Source organism: Enhydra lutris, unplaced genomic scaffold (assembly GCF_002288905.1).
Source record: "Enhydra lutris kenyoni isolate GAN:26980312 unplaced genomic scaffold, ASM228890v2 scaffoldscaffold2, whole genome shotgun sequence".
Classification (NCBI taxonomy): Eukaryota; Metazoa; Chordata; class Mammalia; order Carnivora; family Mustelidae; genus Enhydra; species Enhydra lutris.
Genome location: NW_019154086.1, coordinates 65,851,970 through 65,869,843, shown reverse-complemented (window position 1 = coordinate 65,869,843; position 17,874 = coordinate 65,851,970). Strand labels below are relative to the sequence as shown.

Here is a 17,874-nt window from a genome sequence, read left to right as displayed (position 1 = left end):
CCACACCTATTCTGAAGCCACGTTACTGGAAAAGGAGAAGCTCACGTACGGTTGATGCATCCCTTGTGGGGGTAGTATCAACAAAAGAACTCACCACAAAATACTGTCATCAAGGGACTCTAGAGTAATGGCATATTAAAAAACTAGAACAGCAGCAGCTGATAGACTTAACAACTCAGGAATACCACTGATATCCTTTCAAAAAGTTCCATGCCCCTTTCAGAAAAACACTGATGGGACATTTTTCTAGAAAATTGAGGCAAGAGCAATGTCTGCTTAGGTACATGCAAACTTGTGGTTTTGCAAAGCTTCATGACACCCAGAAGTCCAAACAGAAGACAGTAGTTATAAGTCATGTCAGGAGTGCATGGAATTTACTTATTTATGAATAGAAAAGTTTACTAACTTTTAACAATTCACTTAGATTACTAGCACTTTGCCCTTAGTTGCACATAAAAATGAAAGTCTATAGAATTATGAATCATCACAAATTAATAAAAATCCTCTGACTTTCAGAGTGTTTCTAAGTCCCTGTGGATGATGTGGTAGGCTGAGCCTGACATTGATTCTGGCCCAGACTCAGTTCATGTTTTATTCATTTCTGTACTTTTAAACCTAGAGACAGTAATTACACAACAAATGTTTTCTGAAATAATGAATCTGTTCCTCCACGCCTTTATTGCCAGGGGCGAAAGTAAAGATGGAGGAACTGAGGCTTTTCAAGAAGAAAGGGAAAAATAATTGGAGGTTTGGGATATAGCAAAAGCAAATCATCTTTTTTTTTTTTTTTTAAGCTAGTGAGCTGTAATTGCTGAATTACTCTTTGATAAGCCTACCTATAGAAATATTTTCTTTGAAGTTTTGCTTAAAATTAATATGTGGTTTGTATGTAAGAATTATCCCTCTTCCACCAGAAAAGTTTAAAGCAAATTTTAAAGCACAACCTACATCGTTCAGTAATTACATCCTTTACAAAATCAGTTGAATACTGGACCAATCCCCACTTTGACAGGACCTTCTGCTATGGCCCCTGGGGGGGCTCAGAGGTGTGGCACTCTCAGCCTTTGAGAGGAGGCTCCAGGTCCTGCCCACCCCTCGACCCCCCTGGCATGGGGAGAATGGTAAGGGCTGAACGATACTACAGTATAGTTAATGCAAAAATGAACAAGAAGAGCCTCCACTGGTGGGATTCTAGAATGTTCTGTCAAAAATTTGTTCTGAAGAGAGCTGACAGCTTCCATTGGGGTGTTTACTGTAGATGGTATTGTTCAGACTTGTTTGAAATTGACGGCAGTGAGGAAAAGCAGCCTCCTCACCCCCACCCCCCAAGTGAGTAGTGCATTGAGCATGGTGGGAAAGGAGAATGTAGCTGGGGTTGGAAGACAGGATGTGGGCAAGGAAGGGGTGGTGGAAGGGGTTGGAGGGGGAACGAGGGCTTTTGCTAAACACAATAATGTGTATTCCCAGAGGCTCTGCTACAGTCCTGCACTCCTCACAGCTTACTCAGAACTGTCTTGCAGGAAAAATGCATCCCTTTTCCAGAATAACATTTCAAAGGCACATTCCATGGAGGAGACATTGCTGGAAGCATTTTCTGAGAGTTTTAATTTCAGTGAGAATCTGGGAGACCATGTGTAGAAAACACATGTCAGCCAGCACCAGCAACATTTTCTGCAGGCCTAATCAATGCAAATAATAATCATCATCAAAAGACGAAACCCCTATTTTCATAAGCGGGGGTAGAGTGACATCAAGGGCCAAGTAAAAAACATTTTCCTTCTTCCACAGTCTGTTTCGACTTGGCACGGTATGTATGGGCTATTTAATGTTGCACCTGTGGGCGAAAGCAGACTCTCCCCTGTCCCCCCTGACTGCTTGGAACCCTCTCCCATCCGTGTCAGCAGCAGGATCGAGGCCCAGTACTTCGGACCTCACCCCCCAAGCTGAAAAGTCAATCTTCCCTTCCCACGGGTCTGCCATTCCAACCCATGGACTCCACAGGATTGCAGTCTGTGAAATGAAACAGCCTGTGTATCTGAACAGGGGTAGGAGGGGGGTTTGCACCTGCCGAGGAACCCCAGGAATGCATGAGGTAGTGCAAGCTTGTGTGAGGACTGCTGCAGCCAGGTCCTGCTGGACATCACCAAGGGGCTGTGCACACCAAAACCTCCCTGCATTCAGCCCCCCCCCCCAGTCCCTCCTGAAGGCAAAGGACAGCAGCAATCACCGAGTTTGGGTGGGGAGGTCTAGCAGCGGGAGCAGGAGGGGACCAGGCTTCGGAACAAACCAGAGTAGGGGCTGGGAGATCAGCACACAGGAGCCCAGGCACTTAGCCCCGAGTACGTATGCCCCGGTCTCATCTGACCTCACTGAGAAAGCAGCAGCAACAGCAAAGCATTCAACTTCGAAAGCAGGGCCCTTCTGAGTGCATGGGTCACAGGCCCACGAAGTCAGCCTTAACCTGACCCTTCCATCCCCAATCCCCACATACTGACCACAGCTGTGATGTACCAGGTCGCTCTTAATTTCCTGCAGTCCTGGCAGACAGTCTGGAGCATCGCATCCAGCCACTGTCCCAAGATAACCCGGCCTTACTCTCCAGCGCTGACAAATTCTCTCCCGGACACTGGAAACAAATATTTAATAAACGATTTCTCTTACCCACTTGCCCCTACAGCCAGTCCACATCATTTTCTAGTTTAGCAGACGTGTTAAGACATTAAAATTGTTGACTTTATTGCCTGTGGTTTTTTTCCTTGCCTGTGTTTTGTATGTGCACCCCACAGAGAAATTTAGTGTAGGGTGTTGTCTGTCAACTGGTCTAAGGTTTGGCAAGGGCTTGCTTTTGAAGGGGAGCCTGTAACGCGTTCACACATTTTCCAGTGAGTTTATCACTCCGTTATTATCTCTACAGGAAGTACTATAAAAAAAATCAGGACTTCATTTGGATAGTTTTCTCTCAAATAATAAAAGCTAGGTCACATGAGCTATCAGGTAAAAAGTCAGCCCTCCAACCAGCAGGGATTTTTCTTTCTTTTTAAATGCTGTAGTCCACACGACCATGTAGGGGGGTGGGGTCAAGAATAATCCTCACAAGAGGAGAATTTACATTGGATTCAAAGGACACAGTATTCCAGTGCCATGGGGAAAATATGATGGCACAGTGGTCAAATCAAGGCACAGCCTCTGGAGCCTGCCTGACACTTAGATTTCTCAACTTCTCTGGGATTTGTTGTCTTCATTGGGAAGATGAGGGTTATAACTCGTGGTCCCTAGGGTAGCTGTGAGGATGTAACCTCTGTGAAGCCCTTTGCCTGGCAACATTATAGGTGCCCCACAACATTAAATCATGGGTAAACAGGCTGGCAAGAACGTTTATGCCAGCATTTGGTGAGCAACCTCTGCACGCCGGGCTTCTGAATGGAATTCATCAGAGCCAAACCTGTAGCAAACCTCTTTTTGATTTTGTTCCTCTTTTCTCATTGAGGAGTGTCCCCAGTTGCAGGAGAAAAGATGAGGCTACCAGCTTGGAATCAGATGGTGAAAGACTTGGGGTCCATGTTAAGAATCGAAGGCTTTCTCTCAAGTGTATATTAAGCATATAATTTTTAACTAAACTGGGACACTTGAGAGAAAGGGGAGGAGTATTAATTGTGTCAGAACATCAGGTGTAAGCTGTAACTGTGCCTGAGAAATAGGGTGAAGCCAATGCATTAACCCAGTTGGTTACTTTATTTTTGGTTTTTCTCCCACAGATTACCACTCTGGACAAACAGAGATGTTTTATTTTGTTGACTTGAAGACTCTCCAGCAAACCTCCAATCAAGCTCTGTAGTCAAGTCAGACATCTGTTGACCCTGATTGTAGAGTACATGGGGGAAGGTAAGACTCAGCTCCAGCCCCAAGGAATTCACTATGTAGCTGGGCAGACAGGACGCAAATGAACACAGAACAAAACAAACAAAAACAGGGTACAATCCAAGACAGAATATAACCAAACGTTTGGCCTTTATGACATAACACTTGAAGTATGATCCTTAAGTGCCAGGCATTAAATGCCCAGGGAAAGGAAAGGTGTAAGGAAATAAGTGGGCCATTAGGAGACTGGGATTTGATTGTCTTCCTTAACTGTGAGATGGATTCCTAAAAGTAAAAGAAATTTTGCAGTCTACATGTTATCTTGTATATCTTTTCCCACAAAACCCTCCAATTTATCCGTCTACTAGCAGCTGTCTTTCCATTTAAGGTATCTTAACAGCAAGCCTCTTGCAACAAATCTGGAATAGGGTTAATTTTGTTTTGGTCTATGAACAAAGGGCCATAAGCTATGTTGGGGAACCCTTTTAGATAGAATTAGGAGTGATTTTTTTTTTTAAAGGTAGATTTGTCTCAGTGAGTTGTGAAATATATATGAAAAAAGATTGTCATGCTTTATATTGAAATATTATAAACTTCTATTATTTCCAAGAAAAGATAAACTTGGAGACAGTTTATTATTTGGTGGGGTCAGGAAGACCATGAAAACATTATAGTTGAATCCAATAAAAAAAAAAAAGAACTTTGAAAAGATCTTATCTGTGTCAAAACACAGTGAAATGGTCATCTATTATGAAACCAGGCCTTTCTGGTGTCAACTCATGGCGAATTGTTTAAATAATGGCATAATATTTATTAAGAAATTGATACCCACTAGGCCAATTTCTTTAAAAATCTCTTTTGAAGCTTACTTAAGCTCTGCTAAATTTTGCACCTCAGAAGAAAATCAAGTGATTGTGAGATTTCTATTTTTTTAATGAAAATTTTGGATTAATCTTGAAGATTCAAGGCCAAATACTTCCCAAGTGGGAAAATGATTTCTAGAGAAAGAATAAAGCAGGAATTAAGATGACATTCTGAAGACAGTTCTAAACAAAAGAGGAAAAACCATCTTAAATGTGACCTACCACTGTTTTAGACTTCCTGGGTTTCTCCTTTGCCTCTCTGCCATTCATTCTTTTTCATTGTGACAACACTAGAGGTAAAAATGGGTGTCCTTGGCTCCTAGGGTTTTTCTATCTTGATGGAATGTAGGAGCACACAAGACCCATAAAGGTAAAACAAATAGCCATTTATTAAGAATGATGGTAAAAGAAAATACTCAGCCTCTAGGATATACATAGAGAGGGACATAAATATTGACTGCCTTGGCCAGAAATGGTCACGTGGAGAGCAGAGGAAGTGGGGCTTAACAGATGGGGAGCTCATAACTAACAGAGATGGTGATGGTGATGGAATGGGTTGGGTAGAACAAGTTTTAAGGACACAGTAGGTGCTTTACTATTTTAGCTCATTTAACTTATTTAACTTAATTCCTTAGATAGCCGATGGCTCCTTCCAGAACATATGGTCTTTTTTCCCTATTTATTTGTTTGAAAGACATTATAGAAACAACATATCAGGGGCTTATGGACTGTCTATTGTAGAAGAGCAGATAAAGTTCCCAAAGTTTCAGAGGCAGCAGAGTGTTTCAGAGCTCAGTTTCTAGAACCAGACTTCTTGGGTTCAAACCTTGGACCTGCCACTTACTAGCTGCATAATGAACTTTAGAAAGTTAACTTAAAACTCTTAGAGATCCATTTCTTTGTGTGTACAAGTGAACTAAGAAGACTCACTATCCCAGCATAATCAGCATCCCCACTGTGCATTTGGGGACTGTCCTGTATTCATTGCTGGCTGCTATCTTGCGGTCCCCCCTCACACCCTCTTGCTGAAGATCATTAATCCTCAAGTATTCTGCCAAGGGAGAGAGAGACTGAACTGGTTGCTATGGCTGGCACTTCATCTTTTCCTGCTATTCGTTTATCCTGCTCCTCTTTCATGGTTCGTCAACTTAATTAATTCCCTCTATAATTCTTCAGTTATTTTCAACTTCAACTTCCAGCTATTTTTCTTCAGTGAATCTACCACCACCTTCCTTGTGACACTTCTAATAAAAGTTCAATCCTTTTTGTCATTAAGAGGATATATTTGCTCTTCAGTGTAATAAATGGCAATCTCCATTACCTTATATTTCATCCCACTTCCATAACAATGAGTACAGCAGGGTTAGACTTTTTTTTTTTTTTTGTTTGTTTGTTTTGACAGAGAGAGAGAGATCACAAGTAGGCAGAGAGGCAGGCAGAGAGAGAGGAGGAAGCAGGCTCCCTGCTGAGCAGAGAGCCCGATGTGGGGCTCGATCCCAGGATCCCGAGATCATGACCTGAGCTGAAGGCAGAGGCTTAACCCACTGAGCCACCCAGGTGCCCCAGGGTTAGACTTTTTTAGGAGAAACTACAAAAAAAAAAAAAAAATCATTGAAATTCTAAAGTTTGCAATGCTGAAAGAAAAAAAAAATGTGCATTTCCTCTTGTTTTCTACACAAAACTAAAAACTAAGGGTAGAATGTCAAGAGGGGTAGAACAATTGTAAAATCTGTGTGGAACCACAGAAGACCCCAAATAACTAAACCAATCCTGAGAAAGAAGAACAAAGCTAGAGGTATCATGCATCATTATTTGAAACTACATTACAAAGCTACAGTAAGCAAACAGTATGATATTGGCATAAACACACAGACATATAAATCAGTGGAACAAAATCACAGCCCAAAAATAAACCCACCCATACATGTTAACTTATGATAAAGGAGTCAAGAATACACAATGAGGAAGAGATAGTCTTTTCAATAAGTGGTGTTGGGAAAACTGGACAACCACATGCAAAAAGAATGAAACTTGACTACTGTCTCACAAAAATTAACTTAAGTGGATTAAAGACTTGGACATAAGCCCTGAAACTATAAAACTCCTAGAAGTAATTATAGGCAATAAGCTCTCTGATCTTTGTCTTGGCAATGAATTTTTGGATTTGATGCCAAAAACAAAGATAACAAAAGTAAAAAAAAAACCAAATGGACTACCTCAACCTAAAAACAAAGGAAACCATCAACAAAATGAAAGGGCAACCTACTAAATTGGGAGGAAATATTTGTAAGTCATGCATCTGATAAGGGGTTCGTAACCAAAACATATAAATAACTCATAATGCAACAGCAAAAACCAACAACCCAATTAAAAATGGGCAGAGGACTTGAATGGGTATTTTTCCAAAAAAAGATAAACAGAAGACCAACAGACACATGAATAGACGCTCAACATCTCTAATCATCAGAGAAATGCAAATACAAACTACAATGAGGTATCACCTCACACCAGTCAGAATGGCTAGCATCAGAAAGGCAAGAAATAACAAGTGTTGGTGAGGTTGTGGAGAAAAAGGAACCCTAGTGCACCGTTGATGGGAATGTAAATTGGTGCAGTCACTGTGGAAAAATAGGACGCAGGTTCTTCAAAACATTAAAAATGAAACTACCCTATGATCCAGCAATTCCACTTCTGGGTATTCATCTGAAGAAAATGAAAAGACTAACTCAAAAAAATCTATGCATCCCCATTCTCACTGCAGCATTCCTTACAACAGCTAAAACATGGCAACAATCGAAGTGTCCAACAGTGGATGGACACACACACTCTCTTTCATAAGATATTCAGCCATAAAAAATAATGAAATTTTGCTGTTTCCAACAACGTGGGTGGACCTTGAAGGCATTATGTGAAGTAAGACACACAGAAAAACAAATACCATATGATTACATTTACATGTTTAGATGGATCTAAAACAAAACCAAAACCAACCTCATAGATAAAGAGGACAGATTGGTGGTGGCTGGGGGAACGAAGGGAGACCAAGTGAGTGAAAAGGGTCAAAAGGAACTTCCAGTTATGAAATAAACAAGTCATGGGGATACAATGTACAGCATGGTGACTATAGTTAATAATAATGTACTGCATATTTGAAAGTTGTTGAGATCTTAAAAATTCTCATAAGAAAAAACACTTTTGTAACTATGTATGGTGAGAGATGGTAACTAGACCTCTTGTGATAATTTCTCAGTATATACAATACCAAATCATTAGTTTCATCCCTGAAACTAATGTCATTACATCTAAATTAAAAAACAATCTTGTAGGGGATATTTGTAATCTACAAGAATATAAACTGTATTCTAGACATATACTGTATATTGTTCTATATCATTATAAATAACTTTATTCAAATTTTTAGAATTGATTTTCCCCATGAAATAAAAGACAGTGAGAAATTTCAGAACAAGAAACTGTGATAATTAAATTGTGACCTAAACTTGCTGAGATAAAATTACCATCAGTTTAGAACTGAAACAGTGTCGTGCTTTTATTTTTATCTATATTTAATAGAATAGGTCAAAATTCTTACCATGCTTTTGCTAAAAATTGCTCCACTAGATTAAGACAGTGGAAAAGTGAAATTTAGTGACGACAAATCCTTTCAGCTGTATCTTTTCAGGATTCATCTCATTCTCTTTTGGAGGCCACAGTTATGGAATTCTAAGGGTCAAGTGAAGACGATTCCGCAAAAGACGCAAAACAGGAAACTCCCCTTAATGTTTAAAAGATGATCATGACTACAGGACAGAAGTGTGTACAGGAGGGTACTGTGTCTAGTCTTAAAATTTTGCTGCTTCTTCAGTTTCTTGATCTATGTTGGGAGTTGTCCCTTCTAAGGAAACATTAGGTACAATAAAGAGATGTGTTTGATTACTTCTTTTTTGTTCCTGACAGGTTTGCTAAAACAACATATAAATTCTACAATTTTCTTAATTGTCCACCCCCCGCAAAATAAAACAAAACAGAAAACAAAACCACAAGACCAGCACTTTGACCAAGGTTTTCAATCTAGCACTCAATCTTAGAGCAGACCAGAACTTTAGTGGTAATTGAGCCCATTTTTGTTATTAGCAATTGAGACAAAGCTCAGAAAGGTTAGATAAATTATCTAAGACCACTCAGCATGTTATAAAAGCAACTGACAAAATTTATAAAACCTATTACTCTGTACCAGGGTTTATATTATCTGCCTTATAAAATTTATTCATCATCTTTACAACACTCCTGAAAGATTATTCTGTATTTTATATGAAAAAAATGGAACTGAGAGAAGTTACATGACTTACCCAAAACTGCCATTAATTGTATGGAATTTGAACCCAGGTCTGTCGGGCTTGAAAGCTCATAATACTCCTTCCCCACATCATGCTGTGTCTCTGGGTAGAGGTGGATCTTTCCTAGAATGCACACGTTAGCGTTCTGGGCCAGGCTCCTTCCAGCATAGACCATCTACAGAGCAGTTAGTTAGTACTGTGTCCTCCTCCTAGCTGCCCCAAAAATCACTCTAAGGAACCAGCAGCAAGATGGTGACTTGGGAGAGTGGCTGAGAAGCCCGTGGCTGCGGGCGAGGAGCTCGCCCTATTAGAGCAGCGAGTGTCAGAGTTAGCAGTTGTGAGAACAGCACAAGAAATTTGCCCTCTTAAATCCCTTTGAGTCCTAACACCTGGTTGGAAGACTAATTCTTTAGTCAGAATTTGTGGGAGTGATAACTATATGATTTACTTTCAATTCAAGCTTTTCTTGCAGTAAGGATACTAAAAATAACTCCTTAAGTTGTAGTACATAACTGATGGAATAGAACGCTTTCCTGCCCAGGTGATACTGATTAAAGTTGCTTTCGATGTCAAGTGAACATCATAAAGTGTGAGTCTATAAAGATTCAATGTCAAAAAATTCTCATGTTTTACTTTATTGGACATTTGCAAAATGTCCAACAGCTGAACTTAAAAGTGACAAAGCAGTGCCAGGATGTGTAAACCAGAAATGAGAATATTCATGGCATGGGTTTTAAAAAAGGATATAGGAACCTAGGTCTACTAAATATGAATCATGTTTTATCCCGTTATTGCAAGAATCTCAGAGCTGTTAATAGTTATTCATAGTCACCTGAGATAATAGTACTTTTTCTACTGCTCCAATTAACCTACTAAAATTTTAGAAGATTTTGCTGAAGTAAATTTTTTTTGCAGTAGTTCTCTATGAATCCCATTTTCCAAAATAGCAAGATGGAATATTTTGTTTTTCAGTTTTATATGTAAGATCAGTATGTAACTTTTGAAAATGCCTTTTTCAGTAGATAGACCAATATTAAAATAACTACAGGAATACTTAGAAGTGATTATTCAGGAAGAGAAGTTTAATCTGCCAGTCACTAAATGCTAACATCAGTATTTCCGAATAATCGAACACCTTCTCATTTCAATGGTGGAATCTTTTAAACACATGAAACAAGTTAAATGTGTCATAGTGTGACAATATTATTTGGAAAATGAAAATAAGTTAATCTGTCTGGGTCTAGTTCAGTACAACTGAACAGCTACTATCTTACTGCAGAAGAAAGTAGGAGAGGCTTTAAGCGATTTTTTTTTTCACAAACTAATGATTCTTTGCTATTGTAGAACAGCTTGTACTCAAAGGATTTCAACTCGTCACTTGATAATCATGAATTCACTAGTGCGCCCTCAGCACATCTGTGAAAAATAGACTTTATTGCTAATTTACAGATGAGCAGAATTGAGAATGATCATACAGTGAACTGGCGGCAGAAAGAATCAAGACACAAATTTCAAGCAACAGTTTGTGGAACTCAGAATAATGGTTCCTCAAAGATGGCCCAAATCCTAATTCCCAGAACCTGGAAATATGTTTGGCACCATGACAAAGGAGAATTAAGGTTGCAGATATAAACAAGGTCTTTAATTAGCTCATCTTAAAATAGGGAGAGCATCCTGGATTATCCAGCTGAGCCTAATATAGTCAGTCACAAGGATCTTTTAAAGGAGAAGAAGGAGGCAGAAGATGAATTCAGAGCGATGTGGAATGAGAAACACTTGACTCATTGTTGTTGGCTTGAAGGTGGAAGGGGAATGTGGCAGCCTCTAGAAGCTGCAAACAGCAAGGAAACAGATTTTTCCCTTAGAGCCTCCAAGAGAGTATGCAGCCCTGCCCACACCTTGATTTTAGCCCAGAGAGAGCCAGGTAGGGCCTCTGACAAGCAGAGCTGTAAGATAATAAATTTGTGATGTTTAAGCCACCAAATTCATGGTTATAGCAGCAATCAAAAACTAACAGTTGCTTAATCAATTAGGAGTAATTAATACAAACAGTCATTTTAAAAACTATAAAGAATAAACTCAAGCAACCAAAGAATAACATTTAACTTGGAAATGCAAGTCCATTTTGAAGTAATAAAAGTAGAAGCACACAGATTCTTTGGCATAAAGAAAGATGGAAAAGGAAAGAGGTGAGGGAAATTTTTTTTTTCTCTTCCACTAGAATACCAGAAGAGAAAGGAAACTATAAAAAGATCACATTTATCTAAAGGATTAGGTAAGAGTTTTTAAAAGGCTACTTGGAATAGCCTTCCAGGAGAAGTTTTGGAATCTTTGTCCCTAGAGATCTTTAAGATACAGAGTGATGGATTTTATCTACCCTGGATGGCTTAGATATATACTTGCCTGATGACAAAGGCTGAGACGAGACATTCTCTCCTGGCCTCCTCCAGCCAAAATATTCTACACAGACTTGAGTTCATTCAATTCAATGCCACAATTATTTACTGCCTCTCTACTCAATTTAAGTCTTCTGCTATGAATAACCGAAGAATAACATAAGCCCTGACTTCAAGAAATCCATAGTTTTGTAGTGAACCAAGGTAAACAGCCAACCCTATGCAGGCTAGACAATGAGAAGAAACATAAGGGTTGGGTACATGATATATTGATTGAACCTCATTAGATATATAAAAATCAATGTACTCTTATTGATCATAAAACAATATTATAAGTCTCTACCAGAGACCATCAGAACACCAATTTATTACAATGAGAATTTATCCCAACCTTCCTAAAATTCTGTAAGGAAAAATTGTTTAAAAATAAACTCTTTATTGTAGAATTTGAGCCAAAAAAGGCAGAATGATAGAATTAGATTATATCTAAAATGTATCTATAAGATATCTAGAATATAAAAAATTACCATTTTAGAAGCCCAGTGTAAAATAATGGATCTGTACAATAATCAGCAATACATGCAAAAACTACTAAGTGATAATTTGATGGTGAATTTTATCATGGAGGGATCCAACTGAGACCACCTAAATACACTGAACAGTCTTATCATCACTGAGTATGACACCAGTGATTTAAGTGTCTCTTTTCGTGAGTTGTTAGGAAATACACATTGCTGTCTATAAAATATCTTTTCCCCCAAAAAGCTGAATCCAAATTTAACACAGCTTCCAAATCTACATATTTTTTCCATGGGTGATACAGAATGTAGAGGAGCCAGTTAAAAATTACAGAATGGAAGAAACCAGTTAAATGCAGAACATGGACCAGGATGTATGAGCCAAGTGCTCCAGCAAATCAGTGACATTTGTGAAGAGAAGAGAGAGAGGATTGTCATAGGACAAAAGAGACTTAAAAGACGTTAACAACAAAAGGTAACATGGAGACCTTGTTTGGATCCTGATCCAAAAAAGAAATAACTAGAAGAAGGCATTTTTAAGATCAGCAGGGAAATTTAAATATGGGTTAGGTATCAAATGATATTGTAGGATTATTATTATAACGTGATAAAGGCACAGCATTACTCAAAATATCTCTCATCTGTTAGAGAAGCATACTGAAGGGTTCACAGACTTAAACATGCAATATCCAGTTACGCTTTAAAATCCTGTAATAAGAAAACTGTGTGTATGAAGAAAACATGGAACAGGATCAGCAGAACAGTGATCTGTATTCAAGCTGCATGAGGAAACATGAGGACCCTTGTAATATTTCCTCTCCTTGGATGTCTGAACTTTCCATAATAAAAAAAACTTAAAGGACAACAACCGTAAGTAAATAAAAGTGTACTGGGTCCGTCTGATTATCCCTCATCACTGAGCTGCTGAAAGGCTGGTATATTTATACCAGAAATTTTCTTTCCTTTTCTGTGCATATTATTCACTAGCAATCGGACTTCTCTACCCCTTACTGAACACTTCCCCCTCTGATGGAAAGGTAGTTTACAACTGAGCAAATTCTCAATCGAAAGAACCAAGGGGAGAAACTATCCTAAATATTACTTCTGTTGCTCAATAAATAAAGGAGCTGTGGACTCAGTTCTGTTGGCATGTGGGCTATAGCTTCCGAGCACTTTTTGTAGTAAAGGGTGAACGTGGTCGGAGAGTACTTGCAAAATTTCAAATTCTTTCGTTTACATGGTCAGGGTTAGTGTTGTAACATTGGTCAGAAATGCATAATTCTCAAAATTTTTTTTGGCAACAAACTGTAATGTGTTTGTTTTAAAAAAATGATCATAGGTAAAAATCTAGTCTAGATATTTAAGTAATAATGTCACTCTCCTGTCTAATTTTAGAGTACAACAGGCTTCTCTATGAGGACGAAACGGCTGCAGGACAAACTATATTTCTCTTTAGCATTCCCTGCGTATACGCATGAAAGCCAGATCTGATCTACAATAGTTCAAGTGACAGGGTTAAACACGGCAACTTCATGGAAAGGCCCTACAGCAATAATCCTAGCAATGGAGCAACATACAAGTATCATCTGATACCGTTCAGAAAGCCTTTGAAGGCATTCATAATAGATGATCCCCTTTTAAAAAATGTTATCCTTTTTTAAAAAATGTTAAATGTTGAGGCCCCTGGGTAGCTCAGTGGGTTAAAGCCTCTGCTTTCGGCTCAGGTCATGGTCTCAGGCTCCTAGGATCGAGCCCCACATAGGGATCTCTGCTCAGTAGGGAGCCTGCTTCCTCCTCTCTCTGCCTGCCTCTCTGCCTACTTGTGATCTCTGTCTGTCAAATAAATAAAATCCTTAAAAAAAAATGTTAAATGATAACATTAACATTAAAAGATGTTAAATTTTTTTTAAAAAGTTAGAAAAGGATAAATGTTATCCTTTTTTAAAAAAATTATTTTTTTGCAAATAATTTTTCTGAACAAGGCTTAAAGATGCTTACATCCTCATATTACATTGCTAATGGGATTAAAACCATTTCCAAAGAAATGTAAAATGCTATCATGCCTATAAAAGCTTTTAATTTTTTCAATCTTTTTAAATTTAAAAAAATGTAATATATTTTCTTTTCTTTTTTAAAGGTACCTTCTCATGAAGAGATGCCCAGAAAGCTATGGTGGTCATTTTTCACCAGAAGAATGTAAAGACAAAACAGGGAGGAAAAGTAACCCAGATAAACAGGCTATGTTACAGAGATGTAAACCAGGCATTTTAGCTTACTTTTCCTTATGAAATTTAAGGTCTCTGGTCAGGGATTGTAGTTATAACGGCAACGAAGATGATTATTTCTGCAGCACACGCCGAGTTCTCATTCTGTATTTTTTCCACAAAGAGGCACTATGCTATGTAGGTTACAACAATTATGTAGATGATTTGTAACTCTGGCATTTGGTTTGGCTGAGATGTAGAAGAAAGGGCATTTGCCTTCAAGATTTATAGTTCACGTGGCACCCATTACCTGTTACCTCTCTTCTTCCCACGCCCGAAACCCAAACATCTTACCGACCACAGCCTCTGTGAATTTCCCTTCTGCTGGAAGAGGGAAGTACTGGTTTGGTGACAAGTTGCTGCCATATCCCAAGAGAAAACCTTCTAATTTTACATTTGGATTTGGACGTAGGAACTTCAAGAGGATGGAGTCGCTCGTGGTATTGATGTGGACTTTCAGGCTTGGCCTTTTACCTAAAGATGGGAACACAAAACACAGGGCTGTTATTTTACCACTTTAGTATCCCAGGGCAAATTTGGGCAAAGGTTAGTTGCTAGAGACATTGTTACTGGAAAACATGCTATCTACTTAGCTACTGAATATTCCAACTCATCTACCCAAACTGCTAAAATGTGGGTAATTCTGAGATCCAAAAAACCCAAACTAAATAAAATAGAAATTAGTCTAGAACACAAAGTAAAATCTTAGGATTTAATATTTGGTAATTTATTATTGAGCAGGTAGATGACATTTAAGGCTACTTTGGGTATTTGATAGTCAAAACCTTCATTGGATGCATACTATCTGGGAATGTTCAAAGGATCTGACATTTCATATCAGTAAATTTAACTACTGCACTTTGAAACCCCCCAGCCTCGTCAGTGCTGCCCTCCAGCTGTATCCCCACAAGAGAGTGATTTACATAGAGGGTTGGAAACAAAGGGACACAGGTGGAGGGGGGTCAGTTTAGGGAGATTAGGGAGTTCTGAGAGAAGATAAATGGAAGAGAAAGATCTTTAGGTCTCTTTTGGGGCCCACAGGGTCAATGAGACAACTACATGGAAATGTCCCCAGGAGGTTGAATAATCAAGTGTGATGCTCAGTAACAGAACACCGATCCATCTGGATGTCATCAGTTTCTAAACAATCATTGGATGAACTTCCCTAGAGAGATTGTGCAGAATGAGGAAAGAAAACTTAATTAAATTTTCAAGGCTCTTTTTTTTTTTAAAACTATGTAGGCAACAAGGACAGATTATCACACTAACCAGAAGTCTTGACCAAGCGGTGAGTAAACAACATTGTCTTTTGTCTTTGGGACCAGAAGGAGCAGAGTTCAAATACCAGCTCTCCCAACTTAATTACCAGTGGCGCCTCTGGCTACTCACAGAACATACTTGGCCCTGAGTTTCTTGATTTGTAAATTATGAACACTGGATAACAATGTCCACTTTGATGGGTTGTTTACAAAGATTAGTGCAAATGGCACTATCTTGAAGCTGGCACATAGTAATTGCTCAATAATTGGTTACTTAATTAAGCCACAAGACAGAAATCCAAAACAGCTTTGTAAGATTTTTTGGTAAATTCGTATTTAACTAATTTGGTAAGAAAACCCAATCTGAACCATATGAGGCCACCAAGTCTTTCTCAAATCTCACTGAATAATCTGTGTAACTATTCACATGTTTAATTGTAGGAATATTAACATGTTTAATTAAGGGGTGCTGGCCAAGCCCCCACTGAAGGGGTCCAGACAACCTAGTACATTTCTAAAATCCAAGGATTTTCTGAATTCTAAAACATGTCTGGCCCCAGAGTTTTAGATACAAATTATAGACCTCAATTATTTTCTTTCTCTATTCTACAGAGATTTAATATTTTTAGAACATTTTACCCATTAGAAAGATTGCATTTATTAATTTAGTAATCCACATTTGATTTCTCATGATTCATTTTATTTATATCAATTATATTCATAAGATTTATACTTCATTAATACCAGTTAGTACCTCTGAACAGCATGGCTTCCCAAAGTCATCACACTAAATTTATACTATTCCAGTCAAAATTAGCCTGGTCTGCCTCAATATAGCTACATAAAGGATTCCAATAGGCCTTTGAAAAAATACAGCTAGCCCCTTCTTGGATACCAAGTTGTGGGAACCACTGTCTTACCTCAGCAGCCAGTACAACTATTTCCGGGTATGTACACAGTTCTTTATACTTCCAAGTATTTGATGACATTTTCATAAACTTCAAGATTCTCAAAGTGTTATTCCTACATTTCTGGCAAAATTGAAACCCAGAGATACTGGGTGTTTTATCCAAATGTAAGGAAGATTCATCTAGTTTAGCTCACCCAGTGCAAATCTCTCATAGTACAATGAAATTGAGGGCCCACCGTTCTCTGTCACTCTGCAAGTTAAGTGCAAGATCAAAACTGGATCTCAGTTCGCACCAACTGTACTTCCTGCTCTATTTTTGTTGAGAATGTCATCATTACCCAAAAGAGAGGTAAGGAGAGGCCAACCCCGAAACCATAATGCTCAAATGATGCTAACTGCTAATGTTTTGTCCTAATTTCATTAGATTTTGAAGAGAGGATTTATACTTCAGCTATAATATAGATTTGGTCCAAGCCAATTTTTCCCTCCTTAGTTATATGCCTAGATTAACCCTAGAATCACTACACTACTTTAGAAGATTGTTAGGTCCCACAGTAAATTAAAACACAGCTGGTCTGTTACCCACCCCCTTGTTGGGAAGCAGAGAATAAGGAATATTAGTGTACTTAGGCCGCACTCATGTTTGACTAAGAGCCAAGAGTCACAGCATCATCACATTAGACCTTTGCTCATAGAATTTGGCCTGATGTACCACATTACTCTTCCACTTGGAAAGTGGAAAGGATGGCAGCACCAAGTGAGGAAAAGGAAGGTTGTAAACAGAATTACTGACCAACAAAAGTGGAAGTGTTCTCATTTCCTCCACATGGGAATTTTCATGACTCCAATCTTTGTCCTTTTCACTAATGATTTATGTCAGCAAATACATCAACATCATGTAACTTTTTGAGTGAATTGGCATTTAACTACCCACTTTCTCCAAAATTCTAATTCACACTACTCTCTGGAGCTAAACTTTTAGAAGTCCTCAAAAAGAGAGAGAGATGCACACAAACAAATCTTACCTTAAAGCAGCATCACAAACTTAGTATTTTGAGACTATCATCCCAGTTGCTTATTTGAAGCTGGAAATTCAAGTCCCTTCATTGTCCCTGACACATTACTTCTTCCTTTATTACTTCTCAACATATCTTATTTCTTTTTGGCCAGTATAATCTTCTCACATTCGGCAATGCACTTTCACCTATGCTCACATTGTCACCCAATATTGATTCCCTCTATCTTCTGTCTTCTCTACACCCCTTCACCTACTCAGTAATTATACCACTGGTCTTTTTGGTTCTCAGCAAAAAGGTAAAGCGATTTTTGCCCTTTCAATCTGATTAAGTTTGTCAAGCATTCCTTCAAATGAATGTTTGGACTAGTATTCAATTTTATACTACTGGACAATTTCCCCGGATATTTTAGGGTATATCTCCATGCATCCTATAATAATTTTTAATCTTGGA

At 38.5% G+C, this 17,874-nt stretch overlaps 1 protein-coding gene across 1 annotated transcript in view; it reads right to left on the bottom strand.

Moving 5' to 3' along the window:
* LOC111146515 (ABI family member 3 binding protein) overlaps positions 1-17,874 on the bottom strand; it is a 259,405-nt gene that overhangs the window by 180,177 nt on the left and 61,354 nt on the right. The window contains exon 2 of the mRNA XM_022502061.1: positions 14,531-14,710. Within this exon, the coding sequence (XP_022357769.1) occupies positions 14,531-14,710 (180 nt within the window). The remainder of the gene's footprint in view (positions 1-14,530; positions 14,711-17,874) is intronic.